The sequence below is a fragment of the Carlito syrichta genome, unplaced genomic scaffold (assembly GCF_000164805.1).
Source record: "Carlito syrichta isolate Samal-C Ts95f unplaced genomic scaffold, Tarsius_syrichta-2.0.1 Scaffold315374, whole genome shotgun sequence".
Classification (NCBI taxonomy): Eukaryota; Metazoa; Chordata; class Mammalia; order Primates; family Tarsiidae; genus Carlito; species Carlito syrichta.
Window position 1 is genome coordinate 1,438,369 of NW_007259470.1, and position 24,578 is coordinate 1,462,946.

At 39.9% G+C, this 24,578-nt stretch overlaps 1 protein-coding gene across 1 annotated transcript in view; it reads left to right on the forward strand.

Moving 5' to 3' along the window:
* The window catches only part of CUNH8orf89 (chromosome unknown C8orf89 homolog), a 41,696-nt gene that overhangs the window by 3,806 nt on the left and 13,312 nt on the right, over positions 1–24,578 (forward strand). Inside the window, exon 3 of the mRNA XM_021706244.1 lies at positions 22,800–22,946. Within this exon, the coding sequence (XP_021561919.1) occupies positions 22,800–22,946 (147 nt within the window). The remainder of the gene's footprint in view (positions 1–22,799; positions 22,947–24,578) is intronic.

The following is a 24,578-nucleotide window of genomic DNA, read 5'->3' on the forward strand; positions in this document are numbered from 1 at the left end:
TTTCTTTCTTTCTTTCTTTCTTTCCTCCCTCCCTCCCTCCCTCCCTCCCTCCCTCCTTCCTTCCTTCCTTCCTTTCTTTTTTTTGAGTTGCAATCTCATTCCATCGCCCAGGCTGGAGTGCAGTGGCTCAGATAACAGCTCACTTCAGCCTAATCCCCTGGGCTCAGTCTCCTGAGTAGCTGGGACTATGGGCATGTGCCCCCACGCCTGGCTAATTTTCTGATATTTTGTAGATGAAGTCTTGCTATGACTCCCAGGCTGGTCTAGAAGTCCTGGACTCAAGAGATCCTCCCGTCTTGGTCTCTTAAAGTGCTGGGATTCCTCTGTATTTTTCATGCACATGGCATGTACATAGTAAGCATGTACATAGTACATACTTAGTGAATATATTTAAGTAAACTATATATTACTTGGAAATAAAAAGTAGATTAGCATATTGCTAACTGTAGTGACAAACAGATTTTACCATTTCAGTGATTTAAAGTATAGAAGTTTATTTCTGGCTCACATAGCAATTCCAAGGCAGGTGTCCCTTACAGGCAGCTTTCTTTCACTTGTTAGAAGGATCCAGGCTCTGCTAGGCATTAGAGCTTCACTCTTGTCTAAATCCAGTCAGCAGAAAGGAAAAGGAGCAGACTAAAAGCTTCTTGCAACAGTGTTACACATTATATTCTCTCACATTCCATTCACAGGGAGACAGCCACTTCCTAGGAACAACTCTGTTATTCCAAGGAGGAACAAGGGTTTTAGTGGATAAAATCCTTGTTCCTTCTCTGCCATAGTTAATTTCTACTTATCAGAACCTCTGGGATTTAGCTTGAACATTGCTTTCTCAGACGACAAAAACAAAACCCTCCTACTTACCCCATCTGGTTAAAGCATTTCAGCTCTAGGAGAAGCAAGTTTAAATTAAAAAAAAAAAAGTCAGCAAAAGCTCTGTCTTACCACAGAGTTTGAACATAGCTTTATCATAATGAGCTGTAATTTATTGTTTACTTTTTTCTCCCCAATAGACTGTATGCTTTTGTATTTTTTAAAATTTTTATTGGAGTCTCCTTCTATCGCCCAGGCTGGAGTGCAGTGGCATGCTCACAGCCACCACAGCCTTGACGTGCTGGGCTCAGGTGATCCTTCTGCTTCAATCTTCCAAGTAGCTGGAACTACAAGCACATGATGCCATGCCCGGCTAATATTTTTGATTTATTGTAGAGATGAGGTCTTGCCAAGTTGCCCAGACTGGTCTCGAACCCCTGGACTCAGGCAATCCTCTCACCTCTGCTCCCCAAAGTGCTGGGATTACAGACATGAGTCACCGTGCCAGGCTCTGCTTTTGTATCTTATTGATTTTTGTATTTCAACTCCTGGCACAATGCCTGGCATTGTGTAATAAATAAATAAATAAATAAATAATAATAAATAAATGTCTTTATCGATGAATCTATAACTCATCTTTATGGTCACCTGGTAATTATTTTGGTTCACACAATCCTAAAAATAAAAATGATCTTAACATCTCCTGATCTTTGATGTTTGGGTTATTTTAAGCCTCTTTTCTATTATAAAAATAAATATTGGTATGTATCAAGTATTATTTCTTTAGGACAAATTCCTGAAAGTAGAATTGCTGGAGTCAAAAGTATGTAAGATTATAAGCACATATATACTGTTAGAATGCCCTCTGGAAATATTATACTAATACATACTCCCACTGAAAACTTTATGAGAATGCCTATTTCCTTGAGCCCCATCATACACTGAAAAAAAATTCCCAGCCATTTTGATTGGTGAAAGTAATAGTTCATTATATTATCTTATTTTTACTTGAATATTAGAGAGGATGAACTTCTTATTGATGTATTTTTTTTTTTTTAGGATGAGTTACCTGCTTTTTAATAAATGCATTCTGTATAGGATTCTTTTTTATTTTAAGATCTTTATATATATAGAAGAAATTAAAATTTCCAGTTCTTTAATATCATTGTTCTGGGAATTTCTGGGCAATGTGGCAGACTAAGCTGACATAGAAGAATTTCTTCTGCTTCAATATATTTCAAATGCCGAGTAAAATATTATAAAATTTATGGATATGTGGCTTACTAGGAACCAAGGGCAGGAAATCCCCAGGTGCCTGAAATGAAGGAATGCTCACATAGAAAGCCACCGTTGAGCCATCTGCCGAAAGCTGGGAGTCACAAAGGAGTACTGTCCCAGTTACTATGACTTCATAACAAATTTCTCCAAAACTTAGTGGTGCAAAACAACCATTTATTGTGCTCATGGACTGTGGGTCAGGAATTTGGACAGTGCACAGCAGGGGCTGCTTAGCTGTGCTTCATGATTTCTGGAGCCTCAGCTAGAAGATTTGAAGGCTCAAGACTGGAACCTCCTAAAGGCTTATCCATTTACACGTCTGGTGGCTGATGCTATTGACTGAGACTTTAGCTATGGATATCAGCTGGAACCTCTGTACATGGCCTCTCCATGTTATGTGGCTTTCTCACAAAATTGTGACTGTGTTTCAAAGGTGAGTATCTCGAGAGCCAAGTAGAAGTCATATCGCTTTTATGACATAGCCTTGGAAATCACACAGTGTGGCTTCTTTTTTGGGGTAGAGATGAGAACTTGCTACGTTGCCCTGGCTGGCCTGAAGTTCCTGGGCTCAAGTGTTTCTCCTGCCTCAGCCAAGTTTCCATAGCTCAAAGAATACTTGACTCCTGTAGATAGTAATCTTTTTATAGATGAACTCACAGTCGAAGATTATAAATTATATTAGGAAATTAACCACAAGAAAAGAGATTTGCCAGATGCTACAACTAGGGGATTTGTACCCCAAAACTAAAATAATAGGACAGCAGGGAAAAGATTATTTTTATAATATCCAAGGAGATGAAGGAATAGAAATCACAAGGCAAGAAAGTACAGTATGAAAAAGAACAGAAGGACTGGGAAAATGTCCTGTAATACTTGGAACAATTTGGCATAACAAGGAATTGTCTCACCTAAAATACCTGTAAGTGCTTGGGTTGAGACTCCCAGCACAGAGAACAAACTAGGGAGAGTTAAAGATAACTGAAATGGGCCAGGCTTGGTGGCTCAGCCTCGTAATCCCAGCACTTTAGGAGGCCTAGGCGAGTGCAGTGTCTGAGCCTGTGGGTTTGAGACCAGCCCAGGCACCTTGGCAAGACCTCGTCTCTACAATAAAATAGAAAAATTAGCCAGGTGTGGTAGTGTGTACCTGTAGTTCCGGCTACTTGGAAGACTGAGGTGGAAGGATCGCTGAAGCCCAGTAGGTTGACGGCGGGATGCCTGTGAGTGTGTCACTGCACTCCAGCCTGGGCGACAGAGTGAAACTCCAACTCACACACACAAAAAAGATAACTGAAATGGTTTCTGGTTAAGGACAGTCAATCTTCATTAACTTATTTCCTCCTGAATTCCTACTGAAACGATATGAAAGGGATTTAAACAACTTAAAATGGCATAAATTACTATTACTCTGTGAGTCCTTATTTAAGGACTCACAGAGTCATAGAAGAAACAATATCAACAACAATAGGAATCAGAACACTATTGGACTTCTCGACAATAACACTGGAAATGTGTGGATCATGGAATGACCCTTTGACAATTTTTTGAAAATTCATTTCTAATCTGAGATTCTATTTTCATCCCAAGTTATCATTAAGTATGGGAGTGATATGTAGACAATTTCTAGACATACAATTTTCTCAGAAACGTTTTACCCATTGTGCACACTTTCTCAGGAAACTTCATGAAACAAGAAAGTAAGCAAAAACCAAACAAAAATAAGCTTATATGCACACACACATATGTATATAATTTTTAGAAATCAAAGCAATGTGATATTGGCTCTGGCGTAATCAATAAGATCAGTGAAACAGTATAAAGGGCCCAGAATCAGACTTAAATATTAGAGGATCTTGGCTTTATCTTTATGTTTTGGAGTAGGAAAAAGAATTTCTTCAATATGACATTCATAGAGAAAGAAATAGACAAATCTGACCATGTCAAAATTTAAAGTTTCTGATAGAATAAAAGATATTATAACAAAAGATTTAAAATGAGGGTCAAATTCACAGAAAGACTTGAAGATGCCACACTGCTGTCTTTGAAGATGGAAGGGGACCAGGAGCCAAGGAATGCAGATGACCTCTGGAAGGTAGAACAAGCAAGGATACGGCTTCTTCCCTAGAGCCTCCAGATGGAACACAATTCTGCCAACACCTTGATTTCAGACCATTTCAGTAAGCCCAGTTAGACTTATTTCAGACCTCTGACTTCCAGGACTCTAAGATGATACATTTTGTTGTATCAAGTCACAAAATGTATGGTAATTTGTTTTGCAGCAGGCAGCTAGAGTCTCACTATTACAAACAGCATGGTAATAATGATGACTTTAGACTGTCTTGATCACAGTCTAGACTGTTTCCCTGGGATAAATTCCTAGAAAAAATTAAGGTACATATCATCAAAAATGGTGTCCATAAAGTTTGTGCCAAAATAAAATGCATGAATTAAAAAAAAGATTAAAAATAAACTAATAGTGGGAGAGGATATTGCAACATACATAGCATATAAAGAATAGTACCTATGCAGAATTTGTAAAACGCTACTACAAATAATTGAGAATAATACAAAACCCTGTACAAAAATGGGCAAAGCATAGAAATAGGCAGTTCATGGGTGATAAACCTAAGTGGCCAATAAACACTGATTTTCAGGGAAATAAAAATTAATGAGGTACCATTTTACATCCAAAGATTAGCCAAAATTAAAATGGCCTAATCATTTCAAGTGTACACAAAGATGTGGGTAAACAAGCTGGCTCGGTGGCTCAGCCTATAATCCCACGCCTTTGGGAGGCTGAGGTGAGTGGATTGCCTGAGCCCGCGGGTTCGAGACCCACCTGGGCAATTGGCGAGACCTCATCTCTACAATAAATCAAAATGAGCTGGGCATGGTAGCGCGTGCCTGTAGTTCCAGCTACCTGGAAGGCTGAGGCGGAAGGATCGTCGGAGCCCAGTAGGTTGAGGCTGCAGTCCGGAAGCAGCCACTGCACTCCAGTCTGGGTGGCAGAGTGAGACTCCAACTCAAAAAAAAAAAAAAAAAAAGTGGGTAAACAAATTTATGAGAATAGAGGTTAACATAACCACTTATTCAGTTAAATTGAGATTAGTACATGGGGAATAATCTAGTGATAGTATGTAAAGTTAACTAACTGCACATCTTAAGACCCGGTGAATCCAACTGTAGGTATATTACCCTGGAGAAACACACTCATGTACTACGAGTTGTATATAAAGATGTTAACTGTCACATTGTTCATGATATTGGAAAACTGGAAACAACTCACATGACCACCTGTTGGAAAATGGATAATTACATATTCATATAACTTGCATGACATAGACGGGAGTTAAATGAACAAACTAGGTTACATGACTCAATCATGAGCGAAAAAAGTTGCAGAAGGTATCCATGATTTATTTATGTAAATAAAACTAATGAAAGATCAGAACAATTCAGCATTTTTTAAGGACCTGTTAGCCAATTTATTCGGAAAGTCCTGGAACAATTCAGTATTTTTTCAACAGATACCTATACCTACATGTTGTTAAAGTATAAAAACAAACTTCAAGGATTCACACCAAATTTATGAGAGTGGTTGCCTTTGGGAAGGGAGGAGAATGATAGGGGATGGGGAAATTATCTGCTTTCTTTTCATTACAAAAAATGTGAAGCAAGCAAGTAAATTCTTAATTCTTTGTTAATCCTGGATGGTGGGAAAACAGGTGTGACATTATTCTCTCTGTACTTCTGGTTTTTAAAACATAACAAAAGATAAGATAACCTAAAAAAGATTAAATATGTTCTATTGTGTACTAAATAACATTATAGTTTCAGGTAAACATCTCTCTCTCCCTCAAAAAAATTCTATTGACAGGCAAATGTGGTATAAGAGAAAAAAACAATTATTTCTAGATGGTGAAAAAAGTTAGAAAACATTTTACAAAAGTATAATTGCAATGATACATCATTACAAAACATAACCTTTTAATGGTATTATTTTAGTTCTATTTTAGTTTTAAGAGTCATAAAATGCACTTAATGAAGAAATAAAATAAGTAGAATATATTCTATATGATCATCAAGTTTCAGCAAGATAAATAGTTGGATATTAAGAAGACCATCATGGCTCGGCATGGTGGCTCACACCTGTAATTTGGGAGGCTGAGGTGGGAGGATTGCTTGAGCTCAGGAGTTCCAGGTCAACCTAGGCAACATAGCAAGACCTCGTTGCTACAAAATTAAAACAAATTAGCCGGGCATGATGGTGTGCGCCTGTAGTCCTAACTACTTGAGTGGCTCAGGCAGAAGGATCACCTGAGTTCAGAAGGTCAAGGCAGTGGTGAGCTGTGATCATGGCAGTGCACTCCAGCCTGGGCAACAGAATAAGACCCCGACAAAAAAAAAAGAAAAAGAAAACCATTGCATGTTTCAATCTGCAGTTTAAAATTTGAAGTTTGACACACCTTTCAGAACTCTAATTTTAAAGAGCTAGCATCACCAAAAAATTGCAAATTCCCTCCCACCTCCTGAAATTTCACACATTCTGCTTATCGAGATATAGAAATATAACATGTTAAAACAAAGTCCACATACAGAATAAATTCCCACTTCTACCATGGAACTTTTGAAAAATTTAAACATATAATTATTCATTAATTTTATTAAAGTTTTAGACTATTATCTAGGTCAGGTACCATGGCTCATGCCTATAATCCCAGCATTTTGAGAGGCCGAGGTGAGAGGATTGCCTGAGCCCATGGGTTCAAGACCAGTCTGGGCATCTTGGTGAGACCTCATCTCTACAATAAATTAAGAAAAATGAGCCGAGCTTGGTGGCACATCCCTGTAGTTCCAGTTAATTGAAAGGCTGAGGCAGAAGGATCACCCTCTAGAGCTCAGCAGGTTGAGGCTGCAGTGGCCATGAGCGTGCCATGCACTCCAGCCTGGACGACGGAGTGAGACTGATTTAAAAAAAAAATTATTTTAGACCATCTAATATCAACTAGAACCTCACTACAGTCAGACAGTCCTTTTAGTTCCTTCTTTACCCAAGTTCCTATTCCCCATAGTGACAAACATTTTTTTTTTGAGTTGGAGTCTCACAGCCACCCCAGTGTTGACCTGCTGGGCGCCGACGATCCTTCTGACTCAGCCTTCCAAGTAGCCAGAACTATAGGCATGCGCTACCACGCCCAGCTAATTTTTTATTTATTGTAGAGAGGGGGTCTGCCAAGTTACCCGGGCTGGCCTCAAACCTGCGGGCTCAGGCAATCCACTCGCCTCGGCCTCCCAAAGTTCTGGGATTACAGGCTGAGCCACTGAGTCCGGCCAGCAACCTTTTTAGTAGTGGAAGTTTTGAAGGAAATTCCTAAAACTTTTGAGATTCCTAATTCTTATGATTTTACTTGCCTTTCCTGTAATGATAGGAGAGAGGTTAAGAGCATGGTCTTTGCAGTTGGGGAGATGGCCTGAGTTAAATTTCCATCTCAAACAATGACTAACTATGGGATTTTATTGTCTAAACCACAGGTTCTTTGAGGCAAAATAGAGACGATGATATGATAATCATAATAGTGCCATCCTCCAAGTGATGCTGGCTGGTGGTATGTGTTATTTGGCTATGCCACAGAAAAGAATTTCAGAGACAGTCCAAAGTTAGTTTAAGACAGTATTAGAAAGAAGCACACTTGAAGGCATGGGTGTCTTAAGAGAAAGGACACATGCTTGCCTATGACAAGAAGCTTTATATAATTTGATAACGATGATTAAGCAAATAATGAGCTAAGGGGGTGGGCTGCAGGTGTCTGTTCATGAGTTTTGATTACCATTTCTCAACCGTCTAAGGTCACAAGAACCTTTTAAATAATGAGTTATTGCCTAACCCGATTTAGGCTTTTTTTTTTTTTTTTAAGAATATCATGTTTGTGTTTGGGGCAACTCCTTATTGTTTCTGGGATTTACTGTGCTGATAGATCCACATTCCAGCCCATAAGGTGGTCTGGTGTAGTGTGCCTGGTTGACTGGGTAAAGGTCATGCATCAATAAAAAAGATGTCTGATCGCTTACCCTATTTTAACTTAGACCTGCCTGCTATAAACTTATCTATGTGTAACTTGCACTGAATAACCTGCCTCACAAAGTAACCTCGATATGAACACTTTACAAGAATTAAGTGGGCCGATATAATGTATATGAAGTAGTTAACATAGTGTTCGGTGTAGTGAGTATTCAAAGACTGTTAAACGTTTCAATTTTATCATGCATATGATAATAAGCATAATTAAATCCCGATTAAGGTCCTTTCGCAAATGGAAGTAGAGAGGGACAATTTTTCTGAGTTAACTGGTCAAAGGTGGGATAGAGTGGAAAAACAAAAGAAGCTTAGAAAATGTTTCTGAACCTGTAAGAAAGATATACTTCTACTGGGAATTAATTGAATTGTCAGTGGTACAAGAGAGAAAAAAGGTAGAGACCTAGGTTTGTATAGGCAAACTGATAGGAAAAAGGAGAGGAAGAAGCATTGAGTAAGCCGTAGTATAATTATAATAGGCTCATTGCCCAATGCACACAGTAAGCCAATACACTGAGACAACAGGTTGCAACAGAGAAAGAGATTTAATTGTAGGGTCACCAAATGAGGAGATGTGAGGAATTTGGGGTTAGGGTTTTTAAGAGTTTTGGAGTGGGCCTAAGCGTCATTGGCTGATGCATTCAGGGACAAGGAGATAAAGAAACTGTATTTTTTTTTTTTGAGTTGGCATCTTACCCTATTTTCCAGGCTGAAGTACAGTGTCATGATCGTGGCTCATGGCAGCCTCAACCTTCTGGGCTCAGGTGGACCCTTCTACCTCAGCCTTCTGAGTAGCTTGCTGGAATGACAGGTGTGTGCCACCATGCCTGGCTAATTTTTAAAATTGTTTGTAGAGATGGAATCTCACCGTGTTGCCCATGTTGGTCTGGAACTCCTGGGCTTAAGCAGTTCTCCTGTCTCCGTCTCCCAAAGGTCTGAGATTACAGGCATGAGCCACCACACTTGGTTTTGAAACGGATCCTTATGCTGATTTGGTTCCTCTGTGAAGGTCTTCAAACTGGTTGGCTTCAGTTGTTCCATTAGAATTCAGGATCTGGAAAACATCCTTATGATTCTAATGTCAGAGATCCTGTCTGTAGCAACAATGGAGACAAAAATCAATTCTCAAGCAGTCTTAAGTTAGAAATTCTATCTATAGGAACAATGAGTATGCAAATGGTTAGTATCTAGTGTTGTGTCCTCTCAGCAGCAAGAAAGTGCAGCCTGATTAATGCTTAATTATAACTACATTTCTGTCCAGAACTCAGCATGCAATTCTTGTCAACCTTGTGGAGATTTTAGTAGTTCCCCTGCCCTAGGCATTATTGATTCTTGGCCTATAATAATAATGATGATGATTATGATAATAATAGTTATTATCATTTGTTTTTGTGCATAAGAAGGATACCTTACTGTGGTCTGAACTGAAGATTCTTGTTTGAAAATTTTTTTTTTTTTGAGTTGGAGTCTCACTCTGTCACCCAGACTGGAGGGCAGTGGCACTCTCCCAGCCACCGTGGCCTTGACCTGCTGGGCTCAGGTGATCCTGCCTCCTCAGCCTCCCAAGTAGCTGGAACTACAGGCGCACGCTACCACGCCCGGCTAATTTTTGATTTGTTGTAGAGATGGGGTCTCGCCAAGTTGCCCAGGCGGGTCTCGAACCCATGGGCTCAGGCAATTCACTCACCTCAGCCTCCCAAAGCACGCGATTACAGACTGAGCCTCCAAGCCCGGGTCTTGTTTGAGAATTAAAGCAGTGTATTAGGCATTTAGTTAGGTGCTACTTTAGTTCGTGTAGTGTTGTTATAAAGGAATACTTGAGGTGGGGTAATCTGTAAAGAAACGAGATTTATTTAGCTCATGGTTCTACAGGCTATACAAGAAGCATGGCATCAGCATCTGGAAAGGGTTTCTGTGATGTGTCAAAATGAGGCAGAGAAGGTCAAAGAGGAAAGGGGCATGTGGGAAGAGGTACTAAACCTGAGAGACGTGCTGGGTTTATAACAACTCACTCTGGACAGAACGAATCCATTCTACAAGAGCCGATCCAGTCATGTGATTGTGAGGACTCACTCACCACAAGGACAACAGCAACACGCCATTTACAGCGGATTTACCCCCATGACCCAAACATCTCCCACTAGGCTACCTCCCAACACCTCCATACTGGGGGTCAAATTTCAACATGAGATTTGGCGGGGACACACAACCCATATCCCAACTATAGCAGGTGCTTTAAACTTCACAATAGCTCTGTAAGGCAGATAGTACTCATTCCTCAGGAAGGGAGACTGAGGCACAGACAGTTAACATGAAAATAAGTGGTTGCTTCATCAAGGAATGGGTGACAGGAGTGGGGAAATGGCAAAGGGCCTTGAGGAGACACAGATAGGGATGCATCTATCACTCGCCACTGCTTCTATGCTCATTCATTTCTTAATTCATGGACTGTGAAGCTCTTTGTTTAGGGAAGGCTTAAATGTAACTTCTTGTGCATTGAATATTTAAGCACAAATAGGCAAATCAACTGCTTGCAAAGTTTGGAAAATGGGAAATACTTACGTTTAGATAAGCACTTTGTATATGTCTTTTAAAATGTCCTTTCTAATTTTCGGCATGCTTCTTATTTTGTTAATTTTGTCAGAGCTTCATCATAATATTTCTTCTTCAATTGCTTTCCTTTGGCCATCTCCCTCCCCCTAAAAAAAGATAACTTGATAAAAGTAATAGTTATTGTTTCCTGTTGTACAACATTTGAGGCAAATGACTTAACCTCTTCAAACCTCAGTTTAATTCAAAAATTAGGGAATTAGATCCCTTACAGATCCATAAATTGGTGATTTCTGTTGAACCATTCCTCCAATTTCCAAGTAAGAGTTCAACTCAGATAGCAGTCAAGTATTCTTTTTATAAGATATATAGACCTGACTTTGAATAACTGGCTATTACTCTACCAAATTTTAAATAGTTTTGACTTATCCCCTTGCTCATTTTTAGATTTTTGGTTTGCAGATGAAGAAATAAGAACAGTTCTAATTTCAGAAAATTTTCACAGAATGAATTTTTATTACAATGACTGCAGTTGTTTTTTAAAAATGAGAATTTCTGGGGAGACACCTCTTATCAACAAGGGTGCCTGAACGAAGCAAATTTGTATACCTAACCCTTAACTGTACCCCACAATATCATAATAAAAAATATTGATAAAAAATAAAATAAAAATGAATATTTTAAAAAATAGCTGTTTTTTATTTCATTGAACAATTTTGTTCCCTATCACTAAGATTTGCTTGATACTATAGTTTTTAATGAAGGCTCTTATATTAACCCAGACAACTTTCCGTGAGTACACTGGTGTTGCTTCAGTGTGTTTAATCTTTGTAACCAGGCACCCCTTGCCTTCTTAATACCTTTAAAAATATAGATAGACCTAACAAGATCTCTATGTTGAAGCCACCTTTTATTACATTGAAAATTTTTTGTTTAGGAATTCTGCTTTTAAAGCAATGTGCTTCAAAAGCTGAGTAGTACTGATTTTAAAATAATGCTAGCACTTTTTTTTTTTTTTTTTTGAGTCAGAGTTTCACTCTGTTGCCCAGGCTGCAGTGCAATAGCACGCTCACGGCCACTGCAGCCTTGACATGCTGGGCTCAGGCAATCCTTCCGCCTCCACATTCCAAGTAGCTAGAACTTTAGGCACGCACCCCACGCCTGGCTAATTTTAAATTTATTGTAGAGATGAAGTCTCACCAAGTTGCCCAGTCTGGTCTCAAATCCATGGGCTCAGGCAATCCTCTCACCTCAGCCTCCCAAAGTGCTAGGATTATAGGTGTGAGCCACCGCACCCAACCGCCAACACTTTTTGACACTTACTGTGTTGCAAGAGTGCATTAAGTGATCATGTCATGTGAGCCTTTGAGGAGTTGGGTAGTTGGTGTTGTACCATTGGAGGAGGCATACAGCACTATAGTACAGTTTGCAGGAGTGCTGGACAGACGATGACTTACATCCTTACATCTACTTGCACATATTAGGTGGTCTGTCTCTTCCCTTCCTTCCTTCTACAAGCTAGAGCTCAAAACGTTTTGTTTTTTTTTTTAAGGCAGTATTTATTGAGAGGACAGAAAAGCTCTCACGTTGGGAGGGGACGCGAAGGGGTTGCCCAGTTTTGTTTTTAATTGTGGAAAATGCTTAGCATACCCCACAATAAAGAGAGCTGTTCAATAAAAGCCAATGTATCAGTCACTCAGTTACAACAGTTAGCAACTCATGATTGATCTTGTTTCATCTATACTCTCACCACTACCCTCTCCCTCCTGCACCCATTATATTGAAGCAAATCCCAAACATCTTATATCATTTTATCCATAAGCATTTCAGCAGGTATCTCTAAAGATAAGAATTCTTTTAAAAACACAAACCACTATGACATCTTAAAACATTAATCATAATTCCTTAATGTTATCAAATATCCAGTCAGTGCTCAAATTTCCCTGATTGTCTCATAAAGTATCTTTTAAAAAACAACTTATTCAAAGTCCATTTATTGTAATCATTTGCTATTTCTTCAATATCTTTTAATCTATAGATTAGCCCTTCCCCGATTAATTGATTCACTGCAATTTATTTGTAGAAGGAAGCAAGGTATTTGTCCCAGGTTAAAAATCCCATAGTCTGATTTTGCTGATTGCACCCCGATGAGGCCATTTAGTTTGTTGCTATGTCCCCCTTTTCCCTTGGAATCAGAAGCTAGCTCTAAAGGGTTGGTCAGAGTCAGGTCTGATTTTGTTTGGCAAGAATATTTCATAGATGGTTGTGTTCCATCAGGAGACACATCTCTGGCAGGAACTGATACGAGGAGCTGAGATAGAATTTCCTTCCTCAAGGAAACATCAGTTTTGCCATTTAACTAATTAGACAAGTCTCATCCAGATTATTGAGAATAAATCCTTTTCTTAGAGTCAACTGAACACAGATGGTAACCATATCTACAAAGTACCTTCACAGCAACACCTAGATTAGTGTTGAATTGAATAACTGGGACTATAGCCTAATCAAGTTGACATTAAAAAATGAACCATTACAATTGCCAAACTACATTAATTAATTAATTTTTGCAAAATGGTGATATTTTAATACTATCATTCCTTGATTTATTTGCTGAGATCCTCTAAAAAGAGAAACTTCCCTATCATCATTTGATAAGATTATTTCCTCCTAAGTGTTGGGTCTCAAATTAAGTTGATTCTTTGGTACCCTCCAGAGATGATCAGTGAGGTGTTGTTTTTTGTTTTTGTTTGTTTGTTTAAGTACCACATAGTAGTCTTATCTTGGTTTCGTTTCCGATGGTTTCAGCTACCTGGTGTTTCAGTTACCTGTCGTTAACTGAAGTCAGAAAATATTATATGTAATGTGACATTTTGAGAAAGGGACCACATTCACACATTCACTGTAATCCTGTGCCTTTGGGAGGCTGAGTGGATTGCCTGAACCCGCCGGTTTGAGACCCACCTGGGCAACATTCACATAACTTTTATTATGGCATATTGTTATAATCATTCTGTTTTATTACTAATTGTTGATGTTAATCTCTTACTGTTTCTAATTTATAAATTAAATTTCATCATAGGTATGTATGTATAGGAAAAAACAGTATATATAGGTTTGGTACTATCCATAGTTTCAGGCATCCACTGGGAGTCTTGGAACCTATTCCCCAAGGATAAGGGGAGATTACTGTGTTGTTATACATTTAGGGATTATACATACTTAATATACTTCAATTCACTGAAGTTAATATTCTTATTAATGTGTATAGTTTCATCTTTGGTCAGTTGGAGCCTCTTCAAGTTGGCCACTGCCATGATGGCAGTTGTCTGATAGATTCCTAGATTTCTGGAATAACAAGATGTTCCAAGCTCATCTTGTACATTTCCTGCCACAGACCTGGAATCAGCTATTTCTTCAAGAGACCTTAATCTTGTTGTTGTTGTTTTATCAGAAATGGAACTACAGTCTAGTCATTTTGTTTTTTGTTTTTGAGTCGGGGTCTCACTCTGTCACCTAGGATAGAGTGCAGTGGCAAAATTATAGCTCACCACAGCCTTGACCTATTTGGCACAAACCACAGGCTGATCCTCTGACCTCAGCCTCCCAAGTAGCTGGGACTATAGTAGTACACCACCATGCCCAGATATTTTTTTTGATAGAGATGAAGTCTCACTAAGTTGCCTAGGCTAGTCTTGAACTCCTGACTTCAAGCAATTCTCCCATCTTGGCCTCCCAAAGTGTTAAGATTACAGGCATGAGCCACTGCACCCAGTCTATTTGGGGAATTTAATGCTACTGGTTTGGTCATTGCTTCTGTGCCCCTGCCATTGAGTAGCCAGAGCTCAGAAACATTATTCTTAGTTGCTTTAAATGAAAGTTAGTATAATGATTCTTCCAATTCATATTTAGGACTTTGGGAGTTTTCATTTAATACTATTAATCTTAAATCACCATCACAGGCCAGGCATGGTGACTCATGCCTATAATCCCAGCACTTTGGGAGGTGGAGGTGAGAGGATTATTGGACCTTAGGGGTTTGAGAACAGCCAGAGCAACATGTCAAGCCCTCATCTCTACAATAAATATAAAAAATTAGCCGGGCGTGGTAGCATGCGCCTGTAGTTCCAGCTACTTGGAAGGCTGAGGCGGAAGGATCGCTGGAGCCCAGCAGGTCGAGGCTGCAGTGGCCGGGAGCGGCCACTGCACTCCAGTCTGGGCCATGGAGTGAGACTTCAACTCAAAAAAACAAAACAAAACAAAACAAAAGAAATAGCCTGGCTCCCTGACACCCTGACACCACCTCTGAGGGTCTGGCCAGGTTTTTATTTGAGGGAAAAACTTCTTGCTTAAGCTACTAGTATTCTGGCCATCACTTTTCTATGTCATGATGCCACCTCAACTGAGAGGATAAAAACTTCGAGCAATCTACCCCAGGACAGAAGGGCTTTGTGGACTGCTCCATCTCAGATTCTGTGAGGAGACATCCAGCAGGCCTCTTTACCTGCTGAAAAGCCCATCTCTGTAGTCATCCCAACTGAGCTAAGTGCTGGTTGAAAGGTTTTTGCTCTTCTGTTTCCCTCTCTGTTTCCTTTCTGTTCTCCAGTAAATGGAGATATAATAAAGGTAAGAATTATTCTTCAAAAGTTAAGATGCCTTTGTTAGGGTTTTAAAATTCACATTTTAGATTGTGGGCATTTGAATGAATATGAGGAGATCAGTTAAAACCTAAGGCAGCGATCCACGTAGAAAATGAGGGTGGCTTGGAGTAGGGTAGAGATGGAGAGAAGTGGACAGATTAAGAGACATGTAGGAGGTAAAACCACCAGGACTTACTGGATGACTAGATGTAGGAAGAAAGGTGTTCATGCTGGCACCCAGGTTTCTATGCTATATAACTGGAGGATGGGGTTGTCAGGTACTGTGTTAGGGAAAACTAAAGGAAACATACTTTGCTAGGAAAACATGATTAGTTTTGGATACACTGAATTTGAGATGTTCTTGAGATAAGTAGGTAAATATATCGGATAAGCAATTATCTATATATGCCTACCGATCTGAAGAGAGGCCAGGAAACACAAATTTAGGATGCTTTGAAGAGTGGCATGGAAGAGATCCTCATGCTAGCCATGTTTAACTGCTTGCATTCCTTGAACAGAGGAGTGTTTTTGATGCCTCTATGTTATTGTCTAGTAACTACACACTGTAGAATGGCCTGACCCCCTCCCTCGACCTGGACTTAGCAGAAGAGTCATCTCCTTGAAGCCTTTCCTGAGAATTTTCGACTCCCTTCTTTGCGTTCCACTGTATCCTGTATGTATCTTTTTTTTTTTTTTTTTGAGTTGGAATCTCACTCTGTCACCCGGACTGGAGTGCGGTGGCCGCTCCCGGCTACTGCAGCCTCAATCTGCTGGGCTCCGGTGATCCTTCCACTCAGCCTTCCAAGTAGCTGGAACTACAGGTGCGTGCTACCACGTCTGGCTAATTTTTGATTTATTGTAGAGATGAGGTCTCGTCAAGTTGCCCAGGCAGGTCTTGAACCCACGGGCTCAGGCAATCCACTCACTTCAGCCTCCCAAAGCCCTGGGATTACAGGCTGAGCCACCGAGCCCGGCTTCCTCTATGTATCTTAAAGCTTGAGATTTACTGGCCTGGGCAACTTGACGAGACCTCATTTCTACATTAAAAAAAAAAATTAGGTGAATATGGTGCTACATGCCTGTAGTTCCAGCTACTTGGAAGGCTAAGGAAGAAAGATCGCCTGAACTCAGCAGGTCGAGGTTGCAATGGCCACTGCCCTCCAGCCTAGGTGACAGAGTGAGACTGCAACTCAAAAAACAAACAGACAAAACTTGAGATTTCCTTTTAACCCAACTCGGACATTTTTCTTCCTATTCAAAACCTTCTGATGGATTTTTGTTCCACTTAGATTAGAATACACACTGCTTGTTATGGCTTTTAAAGTCCTAAAACAACTGATGCCTGCTATCTTTACAACCTCATATTATTCTCCTCTCCCCCTTCCTATGCAATTTTAAAATTTCCAGAAGCCACATTAAAAAGGCAAAAGGAAACAGGCAAAATTCATTTAAATAATGTATTTTATTTAATTTGACACATCCAAACTAGTATCTTTTCAATATAAAATCAATACAGTATATGAGTTATTCATGATATAGTTTAAGTTCTTTAAAGTCTTTGAAATCTGGTGTGTATCTTACACTTATATACTTACAGCACATTTCAATTCTCACTAGCACATTTCAAGTGCTTAGTAGCCACATATGGCTAGTAGCTACCATATTGAATACTAAAGCTGCTTATACACAGATCTTTTTCTGCCTTTAGAACATGCCAGTGTCACTCTGGCTTAACGGCCTTTGAATTCACTGTCTCTCTCTGTCTTATGCACACATGCATGCTTTTAAAATGTTATTTTTAGAGACAGGGTCTAGCTCTATTGTCTAGGTGAGAGTACAGCGGCACAATCATAGCTCACTGTAACCTCATACTTCGGGCCTCAAGGGATCCTCCCATCTCAGCTTCCCAAGTGCTAGGATCACAAGTGTGAGCCATCATGCCCAGCCACATTGTTCTCTTTGTGAAGAATACTCTTACCTTTAGATCTTCCCCAGGCATCTGTGGCTACTTTTGTTCCATTCAGATCTCAGTTCATGACCACCTCATCTCTGAGGCCTTCCCGAGGCCATCCAGTCTGAAGTTCTTCATGCTCCTCAGCACATGGATGTGATGAATAATAGTCAATCCTCATCGTTGCAGATTCTGGCTTTGCAGATTCATCTACTCACTAAAATTTATTTGCAGCCCTGACATCAATACTTGTGGTGATTTCCTGGTTACTTGTGGACGTGTGCAGAGCAGTGAAAAATTTGAGTTGCCAGATGCACACTTTCCCAGCTGAGGTTGAACAAGGCAACACTGCTTTCTCGTCTCATTTCTCATACTGTAAGCAGGGGCCTTTGTGCTTTCCATTTAGTGCCATGATTTTTTGCATTTTTGTGCTTTTTATTGATGATTTTGCTATTTAAGAAGACCTTCAAGTGTAGTCAGTGCTAAAGTACTGTCTGGTGTTTCTAAGTGCATGAAGATCATGATATGTCTTGTGGAGAAAATGCCTGTGTTAGATAAGCTTCATTCAGAGACTGGTGTGGTGGCTCATGCCTGCCAGCCTAGCATTTAGGGAGGCCGAGGTGGGAGGATTGCTTGAGCCTAGGAGTTTGAGACCAGTCTGGACAACATAGCTAGACCTTGTCTCTATGTTTTGTTTTTTTTTTGAGGTGAAATCTTACTCTATCGCCTAGGCCGGAGTGCAGTGGCACGCTCACAGCCACCCCAGTGTCGACCTGCTGGACTTGTGCGATCCTTCCACCTCAGTCTTCAAGTAGCTGGAACTACAGGCACGCGCTACCACCCCTGGCTAATTTTATTTTTGCTTTATTGTAGAGACGAGGTCTCACCATATTGCCCAGGCTGGTCTTGAACCCACGGGCTCAGGCAGTTCTCTCACCTCAGCCTCCCAAAGTGCTGGGATTACAGGCTTGAGCCACTGCGCCTGGCAGAACTTGTCTTTATTTAAAAAGAAATAATAATAAAACTTCATTCAGTCATGAGTTATGGTGCTGTTGACCATGAGTTTAATATTAATGAATCAACAATATATATATGAAATGAGATATCTTTAAACAGAAAAACACATAAAACAAGTTGACGTGTGGAATGCTTGATGAAAATGTTGTAACCACAGACTCACAGGAGCCTTGTATTTTCCTAGGGACAATAGTTTAACAGTTCCGCTAATTCAGTGTTCACAGTGACTTTGTAGAACTTAACTATGACACCAATAAAGAACTTTACTATCATTGAACTTTATCTGAAATAAGCCTGGCTTATTTGTTTCTTTGCCTATTGTCTGATTCCTCCAACTAAGCTTCAGGAGAACAGGGACCTTAGTTGGTTTGGTTCACTTTTACACTCAGTGCCTGATATGCATTCAACACATTTTGTTAAGTGAATGGATGAATAGATGGATGAATAATAAGTAAGCAAACACTTATTTAACATCTCCTTTTAGTTCTAAGCTAGATGATAAAAAGAAAATCTTTTTCCTCCCTCTCTATTATCTTGTAAAAAAGAAAATCTTGGCCTGTAATCCCAGCACTTTGAGAGGCTGAGGCTAGAAGATTGCCTGAGCCCAGGGGTTCGAGACCAGTCTGGGCAACTTGGTGAGAACTCATCTCTACAATCAATCAAAAAACTAGCCAGCCTTGGTGGTGTGCACCTGTTTTTCCAGCTCCTTGGAAGGCTGAGGCAGAAGATCACCTGAGCCCAGCAGGTCGAGGCTGCAGTAGCTGTGTCACTGCACTCCAGCCTGGGTGACAGAGTGAGACTCTGACTAAAAAAAAAAAAGAAAAAAGAAAGAAAGAAAAGAAAATCTTAATCTAAGACTATTTTAAATTTTTTTTTTAAAGTTTAAAGACAACCATATTTTGGGATGACTTGAAAATATAATAATTATTTTACAGCTATTAGTTTTAAACAATTAGTTTATCCCAACCCTGATTCTCCTTACGGCTAATGAGTAAGTAAGCACATTCTCTAAAGAATTTGTTTTGAGTGAGTTTTTTTATTTTCTGCCCTGGAACATACCTACTTTGTTCTTTTTAGTATCTCTTCTTACATGTCTTTTTAAAGGTTCTTTTATTAGTCCTGCATGTCCTATGAAAAAATATCCTTAACTTTTCTCTTTCCACTAGATCTTTCCACTAGAATTGGGTAGAGACCATGTTTCTAGGAAACATCAAACATTTGGTTTTTCATTATTTCAGCACATTCCTTAAGTTACACATTCTTGTAACTGTGGCTTTAAAAAAAAAGAAACCTTTTTATTATAGAAAATTTCAAATATACACAAAAGAGTAGAGATAATAGTATAATGAGTCCTTACATATTTATCATGTAAACTTTTTAGAAAAAGTCAGTTTTAAGAATACTTTCTCTTGACTTGGTAGGATAAAATGCCCCAAGAGGATTGCTCGCTGGTGCAGCCTTGGTCTGGAGTGTTCAGAAATGCAAGGGTATGAAGCATTGTTAGTCCCTAATCACCTCTTCTGTCCTGGAGAGGGACTCAGTGAGGAGGCTGCCTTAAAGCTAAAAGAAAGTTGTCTGGTCATTTTCACCTTTATAAATAAAAGGAGAAATGAGTTCTTAGAATGGAGTCTGGATTGTAATTCTAAGAGTTTTTTTTTTTTGAGACGTTGGAAATTATAATTTATAATTATATTTTAGTTTAGTTTTGCTGTCATTTTCATTTCTGTTGCTGCCCTTATGATTGTCTTGTTTGTTTTCTCAAGTCTTTAGCAACAAATCCTATGAAATCAAAAGAGCTTGTCCTCAAGAACATCAAAGAAAGAACGAACCACTCTTCTTTCTTTGTTGCTTGGAAGGAGGATCAATAGAGAGGGTGGTGGCAGCTTTAGAGAAAAAGCCTGTGAGCCTTGCCGCAGGGAAGGAAGAGGGGGCTGGGACAGGGGACTTGGCAGGTCAGGTTGGAGCAGCCCAAATGGGCCCTTGGCACCAGGGCTGAGTTGAGGCTCTCGCCTTCTCTTCACTATCCTTGACTCCATGGCTCTCCACCCCCATTCTGCAGCCCATGACTGGGGGTCTACACCCTCACCTTGAACTCCCAATACTGCTATTTCTTTTTCTTTTTCTTTTGAGTTGGCATCTCACTCTGTCGCCCAGACTGGAGTGCAGTGGCCGCTCCCGGCCACCGCAGCCTCGACCTGCTGGGCTCCGGCGATCCTTCCGCCTCAGCCTTCCGAGTAGCCGGAATTACAGGCATGCGCTGCCACGCCCGGCTGATTTTTGATTTATGGTAGAGATGAGGTCTCGCCTGCCCGGGCAGGCCTCGAACCCGCGGGCTCAGGCAATTCACTCACCTCAGCCTCCCAAAGACGCGGGCTTACAGGCTGAGCCACCGAGCCCAGCTCCAATACTGCTATTTCAAACAGACCCAAGCCCTTATCACCAAATCCAAAGACTTTTCCTCCTTTATTTTTAGCTCGTTTTCTAATGTAACAATAAATTACCTCTCCAGGAGCTGACACAGCTGGCTCCTCAGGGTGAGCCTTACTTGGAGATGTTTCACCTGTTACCACTCTCGCATTACTGGGGCTACCTTAGTGTCTCCTCCTCCTCTCCCTTCCTCCTTTTCCCTCTTTCTCCTCTTCCCTTTGCCCTCACCTTTTCCCTCTCAATCCCATATTCTTCTTCCCTCCCTCTCTGGTGGTGTGCCACACATGCTTGTTCCAGCGATGTTAAACTACATTCTGGTGCTATGTTGACTCTTACCTGGAAAAAGACTAGCTTTTTTGTTTGTTTATTTGTTTTTAAGAGCTAGGGTATCACTCTGTTGCTCAGGCTGAGTGCAGTGATCAGAGCTCACTGCAGCCTTGACCTCCAGGTCTCATGTGATCCTCCTGCCGCAGCCTCTTGAGCAGCTGGTACTATAGGCCACCACACTTGGCTAATTTTAATTTTTTGCAGTGACAGTATCTTGCTGTGTTAACCAGGCTGATCTTGAACTCTTGGCCTAAGGCAATCCTCCTGCCTTGGCTTCCCAAAGAACTGGGATTACAGGTGTGAGTCACCAAACCTGACCGAGACAAGCTTTTGTACATGTTTTTCCTTTGCTAGGAGACTTCTTCTCCTCCTCCTCTTTCCCCAACTCCCCTGCCCTTACTTTGTTAGCTTCTTCCAGAAAGGCTTTCCAGAAAGAAACTGTATTATATTATCCATTTCCTGGTTTGTGCGTGCTTTCTTTTTTTTTTTTAATTTTATTTTGAGCTGGAGTCTCATTCCATCGCCCAGGCTGGAGTGCAGTGGCACGCTCATGGACACTGCAACCTTGACCTGCTGGGCTCAGGTGATCCTTCTGCCTCAGCCTTCCAAGTAGCTGGAACTACAGGCATGTGCCACCATGCCCGGTTAGTTTTTTGATTTATTGTAGAGACGAATTCTTACCATGTTGCCCAGGCTGTTCTTGAACCCGTGGGCTCAGGCAGTCCTCTCACCTTGGCCTCCCAAAGTGCTGGGATTAAAGACTTGAGCCACTGCACCAGGTCCTTGTTTATGTTTTGTGTGTGTGTGTGTGTGTGAGTGTGTGTGTGTGTGTGTGTGTGTGTCTGTGTGTGTGTTTTGCTGGATTCTGGACTCCTCAAGGGTAGGGACTGCTTTGTTTAGCATGTTCCTCCAATGTGTTGTATGATTCTTGGCATGGAATCGACCTTCAGTCAATAATTTATTTTGTACAAATGGATGAGTACGGCTGATTCTGGATATCTCTGACAATTTTTTGGAATGATTGGAAAAAAATGGATGTAAAATGCCCAGCAAGGAGCCTGGCATAATAGGCATTCAATAAATTGTAACTGTGGTGGTTGCTGTCATTCTTTGCCATTTCCACTGGATTTCTGAGAGCAGGAGCTCACTCAGGGTTGTACTCTTCGGAATTTAGTAATGCCTTGCATGTCGCAGGCAATATAGATGACTGAATCAAATATATGTTTAGTATATTAAATAAGCAGGTTACATGATTGATTATACTTGTGTGTCCATGTTTCGAATACAATAATGGGTACTTTGAGATGTATTTTACATATATTTTCCATGGAGCACAGAAATTGTCTTTTTTTTTTGCAGGTGCAAATACATTTTATAATGGTAATTTTTTGGAGATAATCCAAGTATTGTCTTGTAGATGATAACTTGCTGTTGGACTTTACATTTAAAAAATATTGTCAAATATCTGTAACTTGAAATAATTCATTAAAATATTTAAAATTAAAAAGAGAAAATTCTGACTACGTATTTTTGCCTTATTCTTAAAGGTCTCTTGTTTTACAATTTCAAGAATATATATTTACATGTTAAAAGCAAGATTTTCATTTAAATCTATATTGTATTTAATTTGTATGATGGAGAACAATTTAGAAAAAATACTTCATTCTAACATAACTTTTTTCTTTGTATTTTGTGTCCTATATCTGGAGCAGCATCTCACTTTCATCAGCACTGCTGAAAGAAGGAAAAACGTCAGTGCTATCTCCTGAAACCAAATTTGAGACTTCTAAAGTCACCAGAAGTTCCCTTGACAGTTGTTTTCCTTTTGAGAGTAGTTGGAGAAAAGCAGTCTTAGAAACACAAAAAATAAGGAAAGGTAACTTCATTTTTATTGTTTATTTTACTTAAGAAAATATAGAAATAGTGCCTTGAATTTACATGGTTTTTTTAAGCAGTCAAGATACATTTTATAACTTCTGTGACATTGATGTAAGGATAATATCTTAAATTTATGGAAAATAATAAAAGCAAATTTCAGTTAATTTAATTAAAATAATTTTGGGACTCATGATAGAAACAAATTTGAAAGAATGACTTTTCTTAATATTCTGTATAGTATTATTCTGCTGGTTCACACTCCTTTTCCTAGTGTTTAAATTTCAAGTTGATTTTATATATTAGGACACTTGAGTCTTTTTTTAAATTTAATTTTTAAATTTAATTTTAAAGATGTGGGGTACAGTTCAGGATTAGACATGCAAGTCTTTAATAAGACCTTTGTGTATTGATAATTCCAACCAGACTTTATTTTTGAGTGAGTTATGTGGAGAGTATCTTATATCTGATAGTTGCTCAGTAAAGACTAGTTTGAGAATTTTGTCATGTGTATGAGTGTATGAATAGCTTCTTCCCCTCACTTTCAAGTTATAACTGTTTTCTAAATTCTGCATTTAGCCTTACTAATGGAAATATAATTATTGAAAATAGCAAATTTCTGGCCAGGCTTGGTGACTCAGTCTGTAATCCTAGTACTTTGGGAGGTTGAGGCAAGTGGATTGCTTGAGCCCATGGGTTCAAGACCAGCCCAGGTAACTTGGCGACACCTCATGTCTACAGTAAATAAAAAAATTAGCTGGGCATGGTAGCACGAGCCTGTAGTTCCAGCTACTTGGAAGGCTGAGGCGGAAGGATCGCGGGAGCCCAGCAGGTTGACTCTGGGGTGGCCATGAGTGTGCCACTGCCCTCCAGCCTGGGTGATGGAGTGAGATTTCAACTCAAAAAAAAGAAAAGAAAATAGCAAATTTTAACTATTCAACTATTTCATCCCTCCTGGTTTTGCTAAACATTTTTGTCAACTTTCTCGAACCTGGTCCTCAGGAGACACTGGTCTATCCACTCTCCTACACCCCAAATCTAATTGTTAAAAAATAGAATCTCGGTCGGGCTCGGTGGCTCAGCCTGTAATCCCAGCACTTTGGGAGGCTGAGGTGAGTGGATTGCCTGAGCCTGCGGGTTCGAGACCCGCCTGGGCAACTTGACAAGATCGCATCTCTACAACAAATCAAAAATTAGGTGGGCGTGGTAGCGCGCGCCTGTAGTTCCAGCTACTTGGAAGGCTGAGGCGGAAGGATCGCCGGAGCCCAGCAGGTCGAGGCTGCAGTGGCTGGGAGCGGCCACTGCACTCCAGTCTAGGCGACAGAGTGAGACTCCAACTCAAAAAAAAAAAAAGAAAAAAAAGAATCTACATGGTTTTTGATCAAGAGAAGCAAAACTTATCTTTTTTCCAAAAGAAAAAAAAAAATCAAAGGTTGCAAAATAGCATTTTAAATATTTGGTATGATAATTTCAGTCCCATTAAATACCATTTTGTTACTATGCTAGACTTGCTTTGTAGAAAAAGCTTAAAAAAATCTCTATGTTTAGTTTATTTATTTATTTTTTAAATTTTTTTATTTTTTGGGGTTGGAGTCGCACTCTGTCGCCCAGACTGGAGTGCAGTGGCCGCTCC